Here is a 20,112-nt window from a genome sequence, read left to right on the forward strand (position 1 = left end):
ACCTGGTGGCATATGAATGGTTAACTCCCCTTTTGCCAGAGGTGGACATGGAGTCTCAAATAGGGTCAGGATCTTTTCCAGAATCAGAAAAAAATCACCTCCAGTAGTTGAAGATACAAACTCCGGTTTCAGGGGACACATGAGCAGAGGCTGGGAGGTGTCCAGGACCCACCACCCAGCTAAAGGGACCTCCGACCCCATTTCTTCATGACTTCATTGCAATATGTCACAGTCTGTTGATTTGTCTGCTTGTTCGACAGCTGCTGCCCCCCAACCCCCACCATGAAAGGCTTCTGGAGGGAAAGGGTCACTCCATGAGTTTAGTGCATGGATATTACTATTATGTCCATTTTGCAGAAAGACAAGAAGAAGCAACAATGTGGGTCTAGAAGAGGTGGGTGCCCAGATGTCTTCTGTGTGGGCAGGGCCTGGAGGGCTCCCAGGAGGGGTGAGTGGGGTCTGGGTGGGGGAGATGCTTTTGGGGAAGGATGCCTGGGCCCTGGCACACAGCTGGACTGAGGTCCTTGGCTACGGTCCCTTTTTTCCAAGAAGGGAGAGGCGGTTTGTGGGAAGCAGCCATGGGGGTTATTTATAGAGGTCACAGGAAGTCCCCAAAGAGTCAGAACCTCACCCAGCGGCTGGACCACAGGGTCTGCCAATTACTCCCTGACTGGTACTCAGCCCCTACCTGGCTCCCCGGGGGGATGGAGATGGGGAGGACACCAGCGTGGAGAAGTCAGAGCTACAGGATCAGGGCTGGGAAGAGGGAAGGATGGGGCCCAAGAGGTACCCAGAGGGAGCAAGAACTATGCCTGGGGCATCTAGGGGGGCTGCCTGGAGGAGAGATCTCTAGGGCTGGGCCTTGGGGGAAGAAGAATTTGCAGGCAAGAAAAAGGCATTCTAGTCTGAGGGCACAACACAAAAGTCACTGAGGAGTCAAAGAGTCAAAGGTCCAGGACAGCTGGAGGCAAAGGCGGTATTGTGTGTGAGGAGGGAGGGCACAAGAGAGCTGAGGAACTGGGCTTTGTTCCCAGGGTGATGAGGAGCCATGGAGGTATGTGAGCGGGAGAGGCACGTGGTCAGATCCCACGACGAATAGATCGGGCGGGCGTGGGGGCTGATTAGAAGGATGACATTGGGACGCTCTGAATGGGAGAGACCGACCAAGAATCAGAGACCTGCGCCCATGGGTCCAGAGAGTTAAGGAAGATGATGGTTATTATTCTGGACGCACCGCACTGCTCGCGGGATCTTAGTTCCCCGACGAGAGATCGAACCCTCGCCCGCTGCGGTGGAAGCACGTAATCTTAACCACTGGACGGCCAGGGAGGTCCCTAGGATGATTATTATTACACTTATTTCTAGGTGAGTAAATGGAGGCTGAGATTGACTGAGCCAAGATTTGAATGCAGGAATGTCAGAGTCTGGAAGCCAAACTCAGGTGTCCCACGGTTGCTTGGGATTGGCTGCTGTCGGCATCCTCCCCAGGACTCCAGGCTGCTCAGGCAGTAGGCTCAGGGTCAGGGACGTCCCTGCTTCCTTGGGGCCTCCAGACTGGCCCGTCTGGGCGGCCAGGCCTGGCTGACCCTCCTGCCCTTGCTTGGCGGGGCCCCAGCCGAGTGTTTCCTGCAGCGGCCCGTCTCTCGCCCGGGTTCCTGTATCCAGGAAATATCGCTCCTTTGTCCCTCCTGACTAGCCTGCCCTAAGCGTGGCGTTGCCAGCCTCGGCTCCTCGTGATTCATCCCCTCCCTGTCCAAGGTCCCAGGGGATGGGCTGGGAGGGAATCAAAGTGGAGAGACAGACAAGCTGAGATTCTAGACCACAATTTTTTTTTTTTTTTTTTTTTTTTGCGGTACGAGGGCCTCTCACTGCTGTGGCCTCTCCCGCTGCGGAGCACAGGCTCTGGACGCGCAGGCCCAGCGGCCATGACTCACGGGCCCAGCCTCTTCACCAGCAGTCGGTATTATAGCTTTTTAACACTTTTTTCCCCAGTCTGTTGGGCATGTTGTGATTTCCCTGTGTTCCTCTAATGTGCAAAATTTCCCCGGCTTCCTGCTAATTTAGTGATCAGTGAGTTGAAGTGCTCCCTAATTGGACACTGGTGCCCTTTCTAACATCCCATCTTCCCACCAAAAAACCTCAAACAAGACAGATGCCTGGGACTTTTGTGATATTGTTCTGGAATCATTTTGGTGAGGAGGAGTTCCTGCAAAACAGGCTGTGGTACCTCAGTAATTGTTGTCTGTACCTGGGGGAATCTCTGCAAACCTAGCAAAAACAAAAGCTACAAATAGATAATCTGCTTTTTCAGAAACCGCTTTTTATTTGTATTTATTTAAGAAACTGCTTTTTAAATATATGCTTTTTAAAAAAATAGGAAAAAAATCTGCTATTTTAAACAAACACTAAATTGACAACAATGCTGTCACAATGTGGGGTTTTGTAGGCATTTCATGAAACCCTTATTGACTATGATTTTGCCATTTCTCTTCACATATGGGGATGCCTACCGCTTGGGGGAAGCTGGTGTCTACTCACGTTTGCTCCGGGTTGGAGGGTCTTCTGACCTGGGGACGCTGGCGATGGGATTCTTCAGCTTTCATCTTATTCCTAGTTTTTTTCTCACTCAGAGCCTGGTGGTACCTTTTCAAAGCAGAAATCATGACTCTGGAGTCTTTGAAGGGATTTGATAACATTTATTTAGTGCCACTAACATTTATATGGGCCACAGGCAGGGCTGGATATGGAGGGGAGAGAGAGTGAAGGGGCAGCACCCTCGTGGGCTCTGAGGGGTCCCCTGGACCAGATGCTCCCTCTCTCGGGGGCCTGGAAAACCTCAGGGGAGGACGAAGGTGAATGTCTTCCTGTTCTCACTCCCCCAGACCTGGAGCGCTAAGATGCTCCAGATGAGTGAGGGATGCTGTGGGTGCCTTGACCCGCGTGCACAAAGGGATGTGATTTTGGGCAAGGGCTGGGCAGGAAGTGCGTGTGTGATGTCGCCGTGTATCTCTGTGATGTCATTGCCTTGTCTCTGTGTGACGTCACCACCGTGTCTGTGTGATTGATGTCACTGCATCTGTGACGTCGTCCCGGCATCTAGGGGGTGAGGGATTGTGTGGTGCGGAGAGAGTGTTAGGGGGTGTGGGTGCGGTGTGGTGGAGGATGAGCAGGGGGCGCAGGCCAAGGGCGCCCACTTTGTCGTGCGTGCGTTATCTGACTCCACCCTGGCTGTGTCCCTCGCCGTGGGCGTCTCGCTGCACCTAGTCTCCAGACCGGTGAGTCGGGGCCACCCCTCGGTCCTCGGGGCCTAGAGCCTCCTCAGCCACTGGGGCAGGAAGGAGATGGGAATACAATAGTCAGTCAGACAGACAGACGGCAGGACAAACCTCGCCTGGGCCTGCCTCTTCCCCTGGGCCCCTTCTTGTTCCCAAGAACCCTAGGGCTCCTGCCGGTTTCAACCTGCCCTTAGATTTCGCCTTGTTGAACCTCTGTGGGACAGGTGGGACTGAGATGTGTGCCTATCCATTATATAGACTGAGGTTCAGAGGGGCCGCCTCCTGTGCTCCAGGCCTCTGTTGCAGTCTGTCTGACTCTCTCCCCTTTGCTCCCTAAGGCCCTGGGGATCCTGGGTGTTTGCCCAAAGTCCCCGGCCCCCCGGCCCCCAGGCAGGGCCTCAGTTTCCCTTTTGGTCTACACAGAACTGACCTAGACCTGGCCCCTCACTCATTCCCAGGAGGGTTTTTCTAATGAGCCTGCCCCTACTCACATGCTCCCATGGCTCCCCAGCGCCCTTGGGACAAAGCCAGATCTTCTGTATCTGACATTCAAGGCTCCACCCACTATGCCCCCACCAGGCCTCCCCACTGGGGAATCAAAACCTGACAAAGTACCCCCCAACTTCTCAGAGCCATCACTTCACTTCCGCCCCTCCCCCTTGCCTTTGCAGGAGCCATCCCGCTGTCTGGGATGCCCCTCCCCCTCCTGGGCCTGCCAAAGGTTCTCATGAGGGGTCAGAGGTTGGCTCAGAGGCTGTTTCCTGATGGGGGAGGTGGGGGCCTCTGCCAAGTCCTGCTTCCGCTGGCCCCCTCCCTTCCTTCCCTGGCTCTTCCCTGGGGCCCCCGCAACCTCACGTTCCTTGGCTGGCTCTGGTGCCCCCCTTCCCAGCTCCAGGCTCTGTCCTCTACCAGGATTCACAGGCTCCAAGGCAGCCCCGACAGACATCCTTTAACTACTCCTGCTCACCAGCCTGCAAGGGAGGGTCATCCCTGGCCATTTTCAGAGACTGGGGCTCCTAAACCCCATCGCTCATCTGGACCAGCACAGTCGCCTTCACCCCTGTCTCAGGTTCCCACCTTCGCCCTCCACAACAGCGACCAGAATGAGCCTGTGAACACCTGAGTCGGGTCACATCCTCTGCTGTTCACAGCCTTCCCAGGGCTCCCAAAGTCCTCACTGCAGCCCCAAGGCCCTGCCTGATTTATCCTGACCTCACCTCCTCCCACTCTCCCCTCGATCACTCAGCTCCAGCCACACCAGCTGCCTCCCTCAAACTCACCGGGCATGGATGGTCCTGCCTCAGGGCCTTTGCACGGGCTGTGCTCACTGCCTGGTGCACCCTTCTGAGAATCCCCTCATGGCTCCTCCCTCATCTTCTTTAGTTCTCTGCTCAAATGTCACCTCCTCAGTGAAGCCTGCCCTGGCCCCGCCCCCACCCCACCCCCGTGGAAAATTCTAACCTCCTCAAGCTCCCTCATCCCTTTTCTGTTTCACTCATCACCAAGGGTCCCTATCATGGCTCACTCATCTGGTTTGTCATCCACCTCCCCCACTAGACTGTCAGCCGCACGAGGGTGAGGATTTGGATTTCTGTGCCTTATTCCTCCCTGTGTCCTCAGCACCCCAGGAGCTGCTCAGGAAATGTGGGTTGAATGAAAAAACAAACGGTCATAGTGATGGCAGTGAACTTGAATCGACACTCGCTGTGTGCTCGGCTCAGAGCCAGGGCTGAGCTCCCATCTTCAACCTTCCACATTGTGACTTGTGCCATCTCCAGCCACGTAGCCGCTACACCAATATTCACTTAATATTTGTCTTCACCTCCATTGTGTTGTGTTTTTTTAATTTAAATAAAGTGATCTCCAAAGGATACTCAGTCTTACCAAGTAAAGGAAAGCTGGTGCATTTGCCATTAATAGAAAACCACTTAAAAATGTTCAATGAAAAAGCAAGACCATGTTCTCAAGTGCAGCTGACACCGGAGCCTGGGTCTGCCCTCCCTCTGTGAATATGGGAGAACTGCAAGGGTCTGGGAGGCATTAGGGTGAGTTAGCAGCAGCGCAGACTTTCTCGAGGCCCAGAAGGAATGAGTGGAAAAGGAATCAACAGTCCCCATCATGGGGTGGGTGATTTGATGCGAGGCCTCAGATCCGGTCCCCTGTTGGGTGCATATAAAATTTGGACGTTACGATTCAGTCACTCACTGGCTGTCCACTGAGTGCCTGGCCGAGCTGGGGCTCAAAACCGGAGCCGAAGAAGACCCCAGCCTGCTCATGCCCGGCCCCTATCTCAGAGGAAGGCAAATCAAGGCGGGAGCCCATGGACCAGAAGCCCTTCCTGTGATACTGCAGAGAGAAGCAGGAGGGGCCCAGGCTTAAGTACACATTGTTTCCTCCGTGGCGGTGGGTGGGTGGGTGGGGTACGTCATTTGGGGTAAACAATGTCAAGAGCTTCCCCATCCTCAGCTGGGACCGGGACAGGCTTGGACTGGGAGCCTGGCTCCAGCCCTGACTTGCTGACGCATGACCCCGGGCTGATCACTTCCCTGGGGCCTCAGTTCCCTCCTCTGAGAAGTGGGGATAATAATAGAACCTCCTTCCTTGCCATGATGGCTTCAGGCCAAGATGGAGAGAGGAAAACTGCTCAGAGCAGGGTCTTCTCCCTACCCCCTTGCTTCCCTCTCTGCAGGCTGCCCGAGGCTGAGGGATTTCTCCCAGGCAGAGCTATCCAGAGCGAGGGGACCCAGTTCCGTAAGGGGGTGAGCTCCCTGTCAGAGGAAGTATGTAAGAAGATGCATAGGGAAGATGGAGCTGGGTGCGGAGGACCGTGGGGAGTTAATGACAGACGTTTGGAAATCTTTTTGGCCCCAAGGGCTTTGTTTAGCACCCTGGGGCTGAAATAGACCTAGCTTCATAATAGCCTGGTGGCAAAACTGTTGATGGCACAGGCTTTGGGATCAGAGGGGTCTGACAAAAATCCCACATACCTCCTCGAACCTCAGGTCCTAAACTGCAAATGGATTGCCCATCCTAGGTCAGCAGTGTGGTCCTGAACAGGGTAGGGGGTGGGGGGTTGGGGGGGGTGTAAGAGCGACCCTGGAGGGAGCACAGGGTGTTCTTGGAGCTGTGGTCTGAGTCACCTTCCCCGTGACGCACAGGGTGTCGTCCAACAGATGACCAGGCCCTGGGAGGCAGTGAGGGGGTCAAAGGCATGGAGCCATCACCTGAACATGTGCCAGGCACCCTTGATGCTCCCCACTGAGGCCCTGGGTTCCTTGCTCCTCCAGCCATGTGTGGACAGCACTTGGCTGGCAAAGCAATTGCATGCCTTTGATTTCAGAGACCCCCTTTTTTTTTTTTTTTTTTTTTTGCAGTATGCGGGCCTCTCACTGTTGTGGCCTCTCCCGTTGCGGAGCACAGGCTCTGGACGCGCAGGCTCAGCGGCCATGGCTCACGGGCCCAGCCGCTCCGCGGCATGTGGGATCTTCCCGGACCGGGGCACGAACCCGCGTCCCCTGCATCGTCAGGCGGGCTCTCAACCACTGCGCCACCAGGGAAGCCCAGAGACCCTCATTTTTATAGAAGTAGAAAGTGTGGCTCAGAAGGGTGGAGTGAGAGGCCTAGGGTCACTCTCGGACACTGCTCTCCCTCTTCCCCTTCCTCGGCTCTGTTCACTTCTGCCACCCTAGTCCGCCCACAGGGCCTTTGCCCTGGCTGTTCTTGCCACCTGGAGCACTGTTCCCCTTGCCTTCCCCCAGGCCAGCTCTTGTCTAGCCTCCAGCTCAAAGGTCCCTTCCTCATCCAGGCCCTCCCTTTCCTGTCTGGAGTCTGATCGCCTAGGTTCATGTCCCAGCTCTGGCTGTGTTACCTGGGGCACGATGCACACCCTCTCTATGCCTCATTTGCTTCATCCAGAAAGTGGGGATAACAGTAGCTCACCCACAGATTAGGATTCTGGGGATTAAATGAGTTAATTGGGCAGAGTGCTTAGGACTGTGCCAAGATCACAGCAAGCATCCAACCGTGGTACGTTCTTGGTCACTCTTCTTACCCTGCCTCCTTCATTGTCTCTTTGGCCCACTACTCGGGAGTTTCATGAATGGAACTGTGTGTGTCTTGGTCACTGCTGTGTCCCCTTGGTCCAGCATAGGGCCTGGTATACAGCAAGTGCTCGATTAAGGAAGCAACAAGTGTGATACGAGCCTCCCTCCACCCCTAGTCCTGTACCCAGCCTCATCTAAAGCCTGAGACTGAACTGTCTCAGCCTATCCAGAACCTCACCTGGCTGATGCTAAGACACTGCTGGCAGGGGGTCGCTGGGACTCCAGGATCCTCCTCTTGAATTCCTCCAGCCCAGCTGGGTCTGCCAAGAGAGGGAGGGGTCAGCCCCGACCTAATGCCTTAGTAACCCCCCCTCCAGGGTCAGGGAATGGGCTGGCCAACCCAGGATCCAAGGTGGAATCCGCCCCCCTTTCCTGGCTCTGCCCTCTGTCACTCACCAATGGGCGGGGGATTGGGGGCAGGGCCTGCAGGTCTTGGCAGTGATATTGGCTGCGACTGTGGGAAGAAGGGTGAAAGGAGGTTGGTGGAGGCCAGGGATCCCAAACACGAGTCCCAGGGAGTTTCCTGCCTCTCCACACCCTTGGAGACCTGAGTTCCTTCCAGGGCAGAGAAAACAGACAGATACCCATGGAGAAGGACACGTGATGATGGATATATAATCACCTGTAGACGCCTGCCTTCAAATGATTGGGGACTGCAGGGACTGGCTTCCCTTGGCAGCCCCTGGAGACCCCACTCTGCAGGGGTCCTGCCACGGTCTCCATTACAGCCTTGGTGCCAGCCTGACTCCAATCCAAGACCCCATTTGAGTCCATCCACCCAACCCAGCCCCGCTCCAGACTGAAGCTGACCCACTCTGTAAACCAACTGGACCTCGATCCTCAATGCCATCCCTTGAAGGACCCCGAGAGGATCTTTCCAAACCTGAAATCCAAAACCAGTTCTGAACTCACTCAGTCACCTAAAATCAGATCCCAACCTGAAAACAGAACCTCCCTTAGAATCAAAGACTGACCTTAACCCAGTCCCAATGACAAACCTGATCTGATCATAACTTTACATCTAACTCTGACCATAACCCATCCCCTAGACCCAGCCGCTATGAAAAATCTACCCCGCTACCCCCATTCCCTCAGCGCCAGCCCGGCACTCCACTACAGCCACCCATAAATACCTTCCCAATACCACACTCAACCCCAGCTCAACCTCAGACCTCAGCCTCTACCTGAGTTAGAACCCCAGCCCAGCCTCAGCCCAAGATCAACGTCCACCCGGCTTCTACTCTAGACCCAGTCTTGACCTGCACTCGAAGCCCAGGCTCACCTAATCCTTCACGTCAAATATATCGTAACACCAGCCACCCTAAATGCAGCCCACTCTCAACTCCTAGCCCATGGTCAATGCCAATTCCAATCTTAATGCCCATGAAGTTCTGAATCCGCCCTTGGCCCCAAACTTCTAATCGTCTCTAGGCCCACCAACCACCTACACCCGCCTGAGCTTCAACTCCAGCCTCAACTTAATGCAATCCCAAACCCACTGAAACCCTAGATTCACTCTTCACCAAATCCTTCATCCAAGAGCCACCCTGCATGTGACCCCTGACCCAACATTTAACCTTTCCTCACAATCCAAACTCCAAACTCAACCTAATTCTAAGACTAATGAAATCTTACATGGAACCCTAACCTTAACCCAAATCAACTCTAGACACAGGAGTCACCAAGAACCCACCCCAATTTTGAGGCCCACCTGCCTTCCTAAACTCAACCCCAATCCTTAACCCTTTCTTAATGTCATTCCCAATCCAAACTCCACCCCAAACCTAATGCCAATAAAATCCTTATGTTAATACATAACCATAATCCTAAAGCATTAGACTCACAGTCACCCATGTCTGATCTCAGCCTCAAGCCTAAATCCACCCTCAGTGTCTCAGCTCACCCCAACCCCAAAGCAACCACAATTCTAGATTTGCCCCTCACTCAACCCTGGACCTGACAGCCACCCGACCTCCAACTCCGGTCTTAACCCGACACCTTTTCTCAATGCTGATCCCCATTCCGAGCTCTGCCTCAATCCTGACATCAGTGAAACCAGTGAAATTCTCAAGTGAGTCTAAGTAACCCAACCTAGACTGGGAAGCCAACCTCAACACCAAGAAAAAAAAAAAAAGTTCAAACCCAACTTCAACATCACCATCAGCTTGGCCTCCAGACCCACCCCCAACGCAACCTGAAGCCAGGGACCTCTGGCCCACCTTCGCCTTGATGCAGGTGTCCAGGGTCGAGCTGCTGACAGCCAGCTGCATCTTGAGCTGCTCAGCCTCCCGCTTCTTCTCCTCCAACTCCTTGGCCAGGTTGTCACGCTCCTTCCGCAGCGCTGCTTTCTCCTCCAGGGCCAGCTGGGTCTGCCGGGCACATTCAGCCTGGAGCTTGGCCTCCCGGGCCTGGGCCTCCTTCTCCACCTTCTCCTTGGCCTCCTGACTGGCGCGCAGACCCTGTTCGGCCTCCAGCTTCTGGCGCTGGAGGTCCGAGTTCTCACGGGTCACACGCTCGATGCCAGCCCGCAAGCTGCGGGCCAGCTCCTCCACCTTGGAGCTCATGAGGGTGGGCATGTGGTCGCAGGTTCTCCGGATGGAGGCCAGTTCCGAGCCAATGGGATGGAACACATTGTAGCCCAGGGTGTCAAGGGAGCGCGGGATGATGGAGTCCCTCCAGAGGTTGCGCAGCTCGATCTCAAACTTGTCCTTGTCCAGCGGGAGGCAGAGGGCCTGCACCTTTTGCAGACGGTCCTCGGCCAGCTGTCGCTCCTGCTGCTGCTGCTCCTGGGCTTTGCTGCACTTGGCCAGCTGTTCCTCCATCACTCGCTTGCCCAACGCCAGACCATCCTTGTCTTTGGTACATACCACCTTCTCCTTTGCCAGCTCCACCTCCAGTGTCTTGGCTTTCTGGTTCAGTGTGAGGGCCAAAGCTAAGGGTATAGGACCATAAGAGTCAGGAAGGTTGGGGGCTGCCAAGAGACTGGGTGGGGAGTCAGCTATCCTGCTCTCCACTGTCCATAATTATAACCCTAACCCTAACCCACTCACCATCGCAGCTCTTGTTACTTTCTTTGAGTTGTTCTTGGCATTGTTTCTCACTCAAGATGATGGCAGCCATGTATCGCTGGTTGTTCATGTAGATCACCTGTCCGGATGTGACACAGGACAGAGCTCAGTGTCAGGCTCCTGTGGGACCCCCTGCCCCCGGCGCTGCCCAGATTCTCAGGGCTGGGGCCTCAGATCCAGCACCCAGGTGGTCTGTGTTGGCATAGTTCACAAGGACATGGCTTCTCTACAGGGGATGCTGGTCTGATCTTCAAAAGTTGTTATGATTATAGACAATGGAATACTACTCAGCCATAAAAAAGAATGACATTTTGCCACTTGCAGCCACATGGATGGACCTGGAGGGCATTATGCTAAGTGAAATAAGTTAGACAGAGAAAGACAAATATTGTATGATATCACTTACATGTGGAATCTAAAAAATACAACAAACTAGTGAATATAACAAAACAGAAGCAGACTCACAGATAAAGAACAAACTAGTGGTTACCAGTGGGGAGAGGAAAGAGGGGAGGGGGAATATAGGGGTAGGAAATTTTAAAAAGGGTATTATGGGATTGTATGAAATCATGTGTGTGAAACTTTTGAAAACTGTAAAGCGCTATAGAATTTAAAGGATCTTTCATTCATTTAATTAAAAAAAAAAGTTCAAAGAAACCCCACCTGGACTTCCCTGGTGGTGCAATGGTTAAGAATCTGCCTGCCAACGCAGGGGACATGGGTTCGATTCCTGGTCTGGGAAGATCCCACATACCATGGAGCAACTAAGCCTGTGCGCCACAACTACTGAGCCTGTGCTCTGGAGCCCGAGAGCCACAACTGCTGAGCCCACGTGCCACAACTACTGAAGCCCGTGCGCCTAGATCCCGTGCTCCACAACAAGAGAAGCCACCGCAATAAGAAGTCTGCACACTGCAACGAAGAGTAGCCCCCTCTGGCCGCAACTAGGGAAAAGCCCGTGCGCAGCAATGAAGATCCAACGCAGCCAAAATAAATAAATTAAAAAAAAAAACCCACCTCTTTCCCTAGGCATTTTAGTCAACCAAGATAAAAAAAAAGTTATGATTAATACTATTTGGCAATAAAAAGGAACAAAGCACTGATATATTCTACAACTTGAATGAACCTTGAAAACATTTACAGCCAATTAATAAAGGATTTTGGCTGTGCTGTGTGGCTTGGGGGAATCTTAATTCTCCAACCAGGGATTGAACCTGTGCCCTCAGTAGTGAAAGCGCTGAGTTCCAACCACTGGACCGCCAGGGAATTCCCCGAAAAACAGATTTTTTTTTTTTTGACAAGAATGCTGTTATGGGCTGGATTGTGTCCCCCACCCCAAATTCCCATGTTGAAGCCCTGATTCTCAGGACCTCAGAACGTAAATGTATTTGGAGACAGGGTCTTTAAAGAGGCAGTTAAGTTAAGATGAGGTCATTAGGGTGGGTCCTTGTAAGAGGAAATCTGGACACCCAGACATGCACAGAGGGACCATGAAGTGAAGACACAGGGAGAAGACAGCCATCAACAGGCCAAGGAGAGAGACATGGAACAGATCCTGATGGGCCTGGGAAGGAAATAATTCCGCCAACATCTTGAACCTGTGCTTGTGCGAAAATAAGTTTCTGTTATTTAAGCCACCTGATTTGTGGTACTGTAAGACAGGCCTAGCAAACTAATACAGCTGCCAAGATCGTTTCATGGGAAAGAAGATTCTCTTCAACAAATGGTGCTGGCACAACTGGACAGCCACAAACTAAGGAATGAATTTGGACCCCCTACCTCACACCGTATACAAAAATTAGCTCAAGTTGGGTCCGAGACCTAAATGTAAGGGCTTAAGCTATAAAACTCCTTAGAAGAGAACAGGTGTTAACTCTGCATGACTTTGGATTTGGCAATGGTTTCTTACATATGATACCAAAAGCACAAGCAACAAAAGAAAAAGCAGATAAATAGGACTTAAAATTAAAAACTTTTGTGCATGAAAGGACAACATTAAGAAAGGGAAGAAAACAGCCCATAGATGGGGAAATATTTGCAAATCGTGTGTCTGATGCTGAGAATGGCAACCAGAATATATAAAAGTAAACTCTCAGAAATTAATAATAAAAAACAACCTAACTGAAAACTAGGCAAAGCATCTGAATAGACATTTCTCCAGAGAAGATATATAAAAGGTCAACCAGCACATCAAAAGATGTTCATCGTCTTCAGTCATCAGGAAATGCAAATGAAAACCATGATGAGATATCACCTCACAACCACTAGGATGGCTATAAATAAAACAGAAAACAAGAATGGGCAAGTGTTGGTAAGGATGTGGAGAAACAGAATTCTCAGGCAGTACTGATGGGAATGGAAAAATGGTGGAGCCACAGTGGAAAGCAGCCTGGCAAGTTTTTCTAGAAGTTAAACATAGAATTACACTATGACCCAGCAAATTCCACTCCTAGGTATATATACCCAAGAGCAATGGAAGCGTATGTTCACACTAAAACTCGTACCCAAATATTCACAGCAGCGCTAATCACAGTAGCGAGAAGGTAGGAACAGCCCAAGTGTTTCATCCACAGATGAATGGATAAAACGTGATCCATCCATACAGCGGAATATTATTCGACTATCAAAAGGAAGGAAGCACTGACACACGCTACAATGGGGATGAACCTTGAAAACATCATGCTGAGGGTGAGAACCCAGACACAAAAGGTCATATAGTGCATGATTCCATTTAAAGGAAACCTCTAGAGTAAGTAAATCCATAGAAACATACAGCAGATTTGTGTTTGTCAGAGGCTGGGTGAGGGGGAATGGGAAGTGACTGCTGGTGGCGTTTCTCTTGGGGGTGATGAAAATGTTCTAAACTGAATTGTGCTGACGGTTGCCCAACTCTGTGAATGGACTAAAAATCATTGTTATGTACACTTTTTTCTTTCATCTACACTTTTTAAAAAAAATTATACACACTTAATTATTACTATTCTTTTTGGCCGCACCGCACGGCATGCAGGATCTTAGTTCCCGGACCAGGGATCGAACCCGTGTCCCCTGCAGTGTCCCCTGCAGTGGAAGTGTGAGTCACAACCACTGGACCACCATGTAAGTCCCTGTTATGTACACTTGAAATGGGCCAATTGTATGGCATGTGAATTACATTTTAACTTTATAACGTTTTTTATGTCTTTAAAACTTTGGAACAGACGCTCTGCAGAAATATAACAAGGAAAGGTATGAAGGGTGAAGAGGGTGTGCCTTTCTGTCACTTTTTGTCCTTACTTCTTTGGAAGCTGGCCCTGTCCTAATGACCTGGGCATGGGGGAGGACAGAAATAGCTCTGGAAGCTCCAGTGACGTCTGTTTTCAAAAGCCTTAACTACAGAAAGGGAAGATCTCAGGGTACGAGTTGGCTCCAAAGATGAAGTGCGAAAGAGGTTTTCTTCCAGTTGGAGGAAATAGCTCCCAAAAATACAGAAGTATTTTTCTGCACAGGTTCTCAGATGTCAAGATGATGAGAAGAATATATACTTAGATCTAGTGCAATCCGACAATACAAGAAAAAGTATCTTCTCTTGTTAAGGAGTGTTCAGGTACATCTTTATGAAGTAATTCAGGAGTCTCTCCCTCACTTTCCTGTAGCCATGGTTGCCCTGGACTCAGAGGGAGAGAACTAATTGATTAGTGAACAAGTATAAACAGTCTGAAGGGTTTTCTGGAATATTTGTTAGGACATAAAGCAAGGAAGCTCTCAAAGGCTAATGGAGTTCCATCAAAAGACACAGGAGCCAGATTGAGGGTGTTCCTATGGCCTATTTCAGGATAATCTGACCATCAAAAAGATTATTACGAATGCTGAATAAAGAAAAATCCATGACAAAAAAAATCTCTCCTGCATGCGTCCTGGGTGGAGGTGCTTCCAGGCAGAGTGGGGCATACCCTAAAAAAAACACACTGAGTTAATTTCCCCTTTCTCTCCCAGGGTCTCAGAGCCAGAAATGCAACTGCATTTGCAGAGAATTTAAGAAAAAAATCCGTCTCATAGCACCACCAGGATCAGGGAAGGATCAAAATTCATACTTGGTACCATCAGACATGTGGGGCTGCCGTGGCAGGGGTGGGGCTACTCCCCAGCATCAGTGCCCGCTTCCTGGGGGGGTCCTTGGAGAAAACCCTGAGGGGTTCCAGGACAGAGGAATTTGTCAACTTGTGTGTGGGGGGAAAGCTACGATTTTCAAAATTTAAAGTTGTAAAGAGGCAGATTCTTAGATTTCTAATATTCTATGATGGGGCCGTCCGGGATTTGGAGATGCGTGTGAATGTCTAAAACTTTATGATAAAAACAAAAAAAAACCCAAACCGAAAACAACAACAAAAAAGGGATTTCCCTGGAGGTCCAGTGGTTAAGACCCTGCGCTTCCACTGCATGGGGCATGGGTTCCATCCCTGGTGGGGGAACTAAGACCCTGGCGCAGCATGGCCAAAAACGAAAAACAAAATCCAAAAAACAAAAGAATAAAACTTTATGATCCTGGGATTCCTAATGGCTCCTGGACCGGAAGACCATGCGTGTCCTGAAAGATTCAAAAGGTCCAATTCCCGGGAACTGAGAAGTCTGAGGGAGCTGCCCTTGTCAGGGGTGGGGAGTATTTGAGGGGGTACATGGTCCAGCCCTGTGGTCTGAGGGGGGACTTGCCTCATCTGGGGGTCTGAGGAGGACTCACCTTTTTCTGAGGATCTAAGGGGGACCGGCCCTGTCCTGGGGGAATGAGATGGGGAGACCTCACCCTTGCCTGGGCAGTTCTGAGGGGAGCTGTGCACATCCTTCCTGCCCAGTGGCAGGGGCTGGGTGGTCTGAAGCCCCAGTAAAGGCCTTTTCTTTCCACGGTCCCTTGCCCCAAACAGCCCAGACACCTCCTGTGGGAGAAAGAGAGCCTGCCCCTCTCCCCAACCCTTCCCTTCCCCTGCCCACCCCTTCTCTCACCCCATTCCAGCCAAAGCCTGAGGAGGCAACATCTCCTCAGTGTTCCCAGGAACGGGACCTCCTCAGAGGAATCGTGTATGTGTGAGAACATGGGGGATCTTGCTGAGTGCGTTTGACAGGAGTTGGGGGTACGAGGGAGGGCTGACAGTCTCCACGAGACCCAGGGTTGCCCATTTCTGCTCCCTGCTGCCCCCCCGTCCCCCAACAAGCCACCTCTTTTCTTAGGCCTCCATTTCCCCTCTGCAAAAGGGTTTGAAATCTTCTCCCTACCTCCTGGGACTCAAGGAAGAGATAATATTTCCTAAGCGGACATCCAACCTCAGGCAAACCTGAACCATTCATACTAATTGCTAAGAATCCAACACTCTGAGCGTTTATTAAACCAGCTCTTATTTGAAGCTAGTATGTGCTGGTACGTTCTGGGTGCTTTATACACATTAAGCCATGGGCCTAGGTCTGACAACAGACCGGATGCCCAGTTCAACTTGAACTCCAGATAGACCACAAATCACATTTTAGTCGAAGTGTGTCCCAAGTATTGCATGAGATATACAGACACAATACGCATTGCTTCTCTACATGGGCTCGGCACACAAGACGTAGGGTCCGTGACTGTCCCTGTCTCATGAACGAGGAAAGTGAAACTCAGAGAGGTGAGGTGACCAGCCTGGGGTTCCCCGGGACGGGTGTCCGGCCTGTGGACTTACCCGGTCGGCCTGACACTGGCGGAAGCTGGCGTTGATTCGGTCCAGGTCGCGGCGCGCGTTTAGCAGCATCAGCATGATGGCATCCTTGGCGCGGGAGGTGAGGTTGAGCTTCTCGGACAGGTTGGCCTGGGAGGCCGTGAGCCCCACCACCTGGCCGTAGAGGCCGTCAGCCCGGCGCTCGGTGGCCTGCAGGTTGGATTCGGTACTCACGTGCGCGTTGCCATAGACCATAAAGAGGACAAGGCCCAGGATAATGAGGAGTTGGATGAGCGAGACAAAGAGGAAAAAATAGCGTAGATAGTACCAGCATCCCCTCGGGCTGCCCCCTGCCCGTGAATACGGTCCCCCGTGCTCCATCGCCAAGCCCATCTCCTCCCAGCTTCTGCCCGGTGCACCGGCACTGCTCTGCTGGCTGGTCTGCTCTGGGTGGTGGCTTCTGCCCCTTCTAGACCTTGCCACGGCAGGGGGGAGGGGGGGAAGTGTTTATATTACTCCTCTTAATACTTCCTCTGCCTGGCTCCTTCCTGGCCAGGAGGAAACGGGGGCTGTGGGTTATCACAACACTCCCACCCGGGCTGTGAAGGGAAGGGGGGAGGGCACCATGTCACGTCTGGGCCTCTCTGATTAACACTGGGTGGGGCACCGGCTAGGTGACCAGGCGTTCTTGGCCTTGCTGAGCCTCATTTTCCCCACCTGCCCTTGCTCTGTGCCCAGAGCTGGTCTCACCTGCCTATGACCTCATGTCAACATCCCCATCGTGGGGAGGAGGATACCGAGACGAAGGGAGGAGAAAGCACCGCCTGGGTGTCTCACTCTGGTCGTTCACAGAGCTGGACTCACTTCCCCTCAGGGAGGGCTGGCTACAGATGTGTGCCCATCTTACGTGGCAGTGATGATTACAGGAGCTAAATTGTGCGGAGCGCCTAGCTGAGGGCCAGGCACACAGTAGGTGCTCAGTAATTGGCACAGGAAGGCCTCACAGAGGGCTGATGGGTGGATGGTGGTGGCGCGGGTTCCCCTAGCTGTCATCCCACCCAATGCCCGGCTCATGTAGGCGCTTAGTAAACACAGGCAGCAGTGAACCTGTCTCAGTTTTCCCCTCTGTGAGATGAGGTGGGCACAGTACCAGGTCCCAGGGCCGGGGAGGGGGCTGGGAGAAATGATTTGCCGTTGCTATTATTACTACCATTTCCTGCTGGAAACCTCATCTTGGGGCTCTGTGAGATGGTGAAGGGGAAGCGCCAGATAGAGGGGGTCAAGCTTCACTGTGGGTCACCCCCAGGTGGGCAAGGAAGGGGTTTCGGGACCAAGGAGCAAAGGATTCTGGGTATGCCCTCCTACATGTCCCCCCAGATCCAGGAGCTCCAGGGAAAACCCCTATGCTGGGTGATGCCAGAGGCCCCACCAAGAGCCCCAGGCCTGGCGGTGAGGGGTCCTCAGTCTTGGGGAGACAGAGTGGGACACAGCCCCTAGCCCCATGGGGTCAAGGCTGACAGGATCCGAGGGGAACGGGGCAAGGGGATGGAAAGGAGGCTAGACCATGGGTGGGTGACGATAACACAGTTGCTGTCCACTGCCTGTGGGGGGCACAGCAGGCTGAAGGCGGTGGCATGGGGACCCATCCCCCTATTAGCCAGGGTAGTGGAGTGGGGGGTAGTTGAGCGGGGAGGGGTCCTCCAGGGTGGTGTTCATCAAGGAGGTGGGAGTTGGGTCGGGATGGAGGAAGTTCCCAGGGATGGGCAGGAAACCCCTGTCTGACCTTTGGCCTTTGCAGCTACCCATTGATTCCTGATTCCGGACCCTTCCCAGCCACTACTGGGAGGGAGGAGGGTTGGGGGCTGCAAGTGGTGCCCAACCAGCTATTTCTCTGGGTTGGTCAGGCCCACCCAGAGTCCCCTGGAGCAGGGTGGGAGGAGGACATCTCCCATCTGCATTAATGGGGAGTCATGTAGGCAGAGTGAATACATGGTTTCAATGCAGGCCTCTGGAGTTAAGTTCTGGCTGGGCCACCTACCGCTGTGAGACCTGGGACAAGTGACTTCTCCTCCTTGAGCCTCAGTTTTCTCCTGTCTAAAGTGGAGGCAACAAAGCCGGTTGTGAAACACTTGTCACAGTGCCTGGCACACAGTTAACCTTAATAAATGGTGGTAGTTTTTTAAGGTGGGGTTGGATCATGCACAGCCTCTGACGTGAGGCTGGGGAACTGAGACACAGGGGAGGGACACTGTCCCAGCTGCTGTTGCCCTGGGCCTGTGGGATCACCAGGGGAAAGGGGGCATGACAGGGGTAGAGCCTGGGTGACAAGGGTCCAGTTGAGAGCTCAGGCAAGGGGGCAGTGCTTAGGCCAATGCCAGGAGGTGTGACAGTCTTGGTATGAGCTTAAGATCTTGGCTGTCTTTCACTGTATACTGAAGATGTTGCATATATGTACGTATGAACATGATATCTGTTGTCAAGAGAAAAGAAAGGCAACCATAAACTCCTAGAAAACCAAAAAGCCACTCTAGACCTGACGTGCTACAATTTTGAGCAACTGTCACAGTGTAAGAACAAGAGTTTTCAATATACACACTAATGTCTTTTGTATCAAGCTCAGAAATAACATTCTTTTTGGCAATTTGATCTCACAACTTTGATTTGTAATGTTTCTTTTTCCAATAATTTGTTTTAAAAGCTAGATTTTTTTTTTAATGGAAAAGGTAATGATGAAACTTCCTCTTTTTGCTCAACATTATGACTTTGAGATTGTTGATTCCTTTTGACTGCTGTTTAGGTTTTCAGCACATACATTACCATAATAATTACCAATGGGCACTTAGACTGTTTCTAAATTTTTTGTTTCAGTGAACAAAATAAGACGATATCAAATCTCCACAAGTGAAATTGCTGGGTCCTAAAGCAATAACATTTTACTTTTTTTTTTTTGTGGTACGCGGGCCTCTCACCGCCGTGGCCTCTCCCGTTGCGGAGCACAGGCTGCGGACGCGCAGGCTCAGCGGCTATGGCTCAGGGGCCCAGCCGCCCCGCGGCATGTGGGATCCTCCCGGACCAGGGCACGAACCCGCGTCCCCTGCATCGACAGGCGGACTCTCAACCACTGCGCCACCAGGGAAGACCCATTTTACATTTTGACAGCTGTCATCAATTTGTCCTCCAAAGAGGTTGTTTCCATTGACACTCCTGCCAGCAGAGTCTAAAATTTCTAAAAACAGACCCTCTGAACACGTTCTGCCTGAATTCCTGGCCAGAAAATTCCAGAGGGAGGAGGTGAGCAACTGGTCTTCGAATTCACATGAGGTCAAATGCATCGAATGATGTGAGCATTTGGTTTTTCCCTGAAAACCATTTGTCATAGTCACAGGAAATTTTGTGCATGAATCTCTCTGAATTCCTTTGGAGGGGCTTCGATTTTAATTATTTTTTTCTAAATTAAAAACAATCCATTTGGTTTCATTTGATTGTTTGGGCAGAGACGGGAAGACTGTCCTGAGGAAGTCAGCTCTGTGTCACTCTGAAGACCGACACTGAAGTTCTCAAGGAGACATGAGGTTTTTAAAAACTCTCACAGAACTTCAGGAAGGTTCTGGAGGAAGCGATATTTCTGGCGAAGAAAAATTTCAGCAAAGTTCAGAAAACCCTCCACTTTTATGCCAACGTGTTTGGGTTTTGGTTAAATGCAAAGGAAATTAAGTTTTGGGCTTTTGGAGTTGACAGAGGAGGCAAGGAGAGCCCTTTGTGGGGGGTGGGGGAAGAGCCTGTCCTCTCTGGGCATCTGTGTTCCTTCCTGAAAAAAGGTGACCCATTTTCTTACCTGGGACTGGGCGCCAACAAGGTCAGGCTGCTGCTGTCCCCAGTGCCCTCCACCCAGCTTGTGCCAGGCTTCCCCTTTCCACCCCCCCTCCCATACACTCCTGTTTCTGTAGCCACGGAGGGACCCCAGGGTGACCATGAATAGGGGAGGCCAGGGCAGGGACCTGGGAGA

The 20,112-nt window shown here is 52.0% G+C and overlaps 1 protein-coding gene across 2 annotated transcripts; it reads right to left on the bottom strand.

The window, feature by feature from the left end:
* Positions 1-2,681: 2,681 nt before the first annotated feature.
* Positions 2,682-16,588, bottom strand: PLVAP (plasmalemma vesicle associated protein). Of its 2 annotated transcripts, none has more exons than XM_022558763.3 (6): positions 16,131-16,586; positions 10,429-10,525; positions 9,598-10,310; positions 7,775-7,832; positions 7,557-7,638; positions 2,682-3,325 (listed from the first exon to the last, which is right to left on the bottom strand). In XM_022558763.3, exons 1-6 carry the CDS (start codon positions 16,497-16,499, stop codon positions 3,319-3,321), a joined length of 1,326 nt encoding a protein of 441 aa, XP_022414471.1. In that variant the 5' UTR covers positions 16,500-16,586; the 3' UTR covers positions 2,682-3,318. The 2 variants fall into 2 exon arrangements, with proteins under 2 accessions (XP_022414471.1, XP_022414470.1); XM_022558762.2 differs by lacking the exon at positions 2,682-3,325 and adding an exon at positions 3,337-5,434 and having other exon boundaries at positions 16,131-16,588.
* Between the last annotated feature and the right edge of the window lie 3,524 nt (positions 16,589-20,112).

The sequence above is a fragment of the Delphinapterus leucas genome, unplaced genomic scaffold (assembly GCF_059928025.1).
Source record: "Delphinapterus leucas isolate spDelLeu-1000000601 "Yukka" unplaced genomic scaffold, BTC_Dleu_Yukka2 spDelLeu_asBTCV2_sq25, whole genome shotgun sequence".
NCBI classification, from domain to species: Eukaryota; Metazoa; Chordata; class Mammalia; order Artiodactyla; family Monodontidae; genus Delphinapterus; species Delphinapterus leucas.

Coding starts and splice junctions, on each gene's coding strand:
- PLVAP (XM_022558762.2), bottom strand. CDS start 16,499: ATGGGCTTGGCGATGGAGCACGGGGGACCGTATTCACGGGCAGGGGGC. Junction 7,639..7,774: donor CCCCAATCCCCCGCCCATTG/GTGAGTGACAGA, acceptor CTCTCTTGGCAG/ACCCAGCTGGGCTGGAGGAA. Junction 5,435..7,556: donor AGTGTCTTAGCATCAGCCAG/GTGAGGTTCTGG, acceptor TGCACCCAACAG/GGGACCGGATCTGAGGCCTC.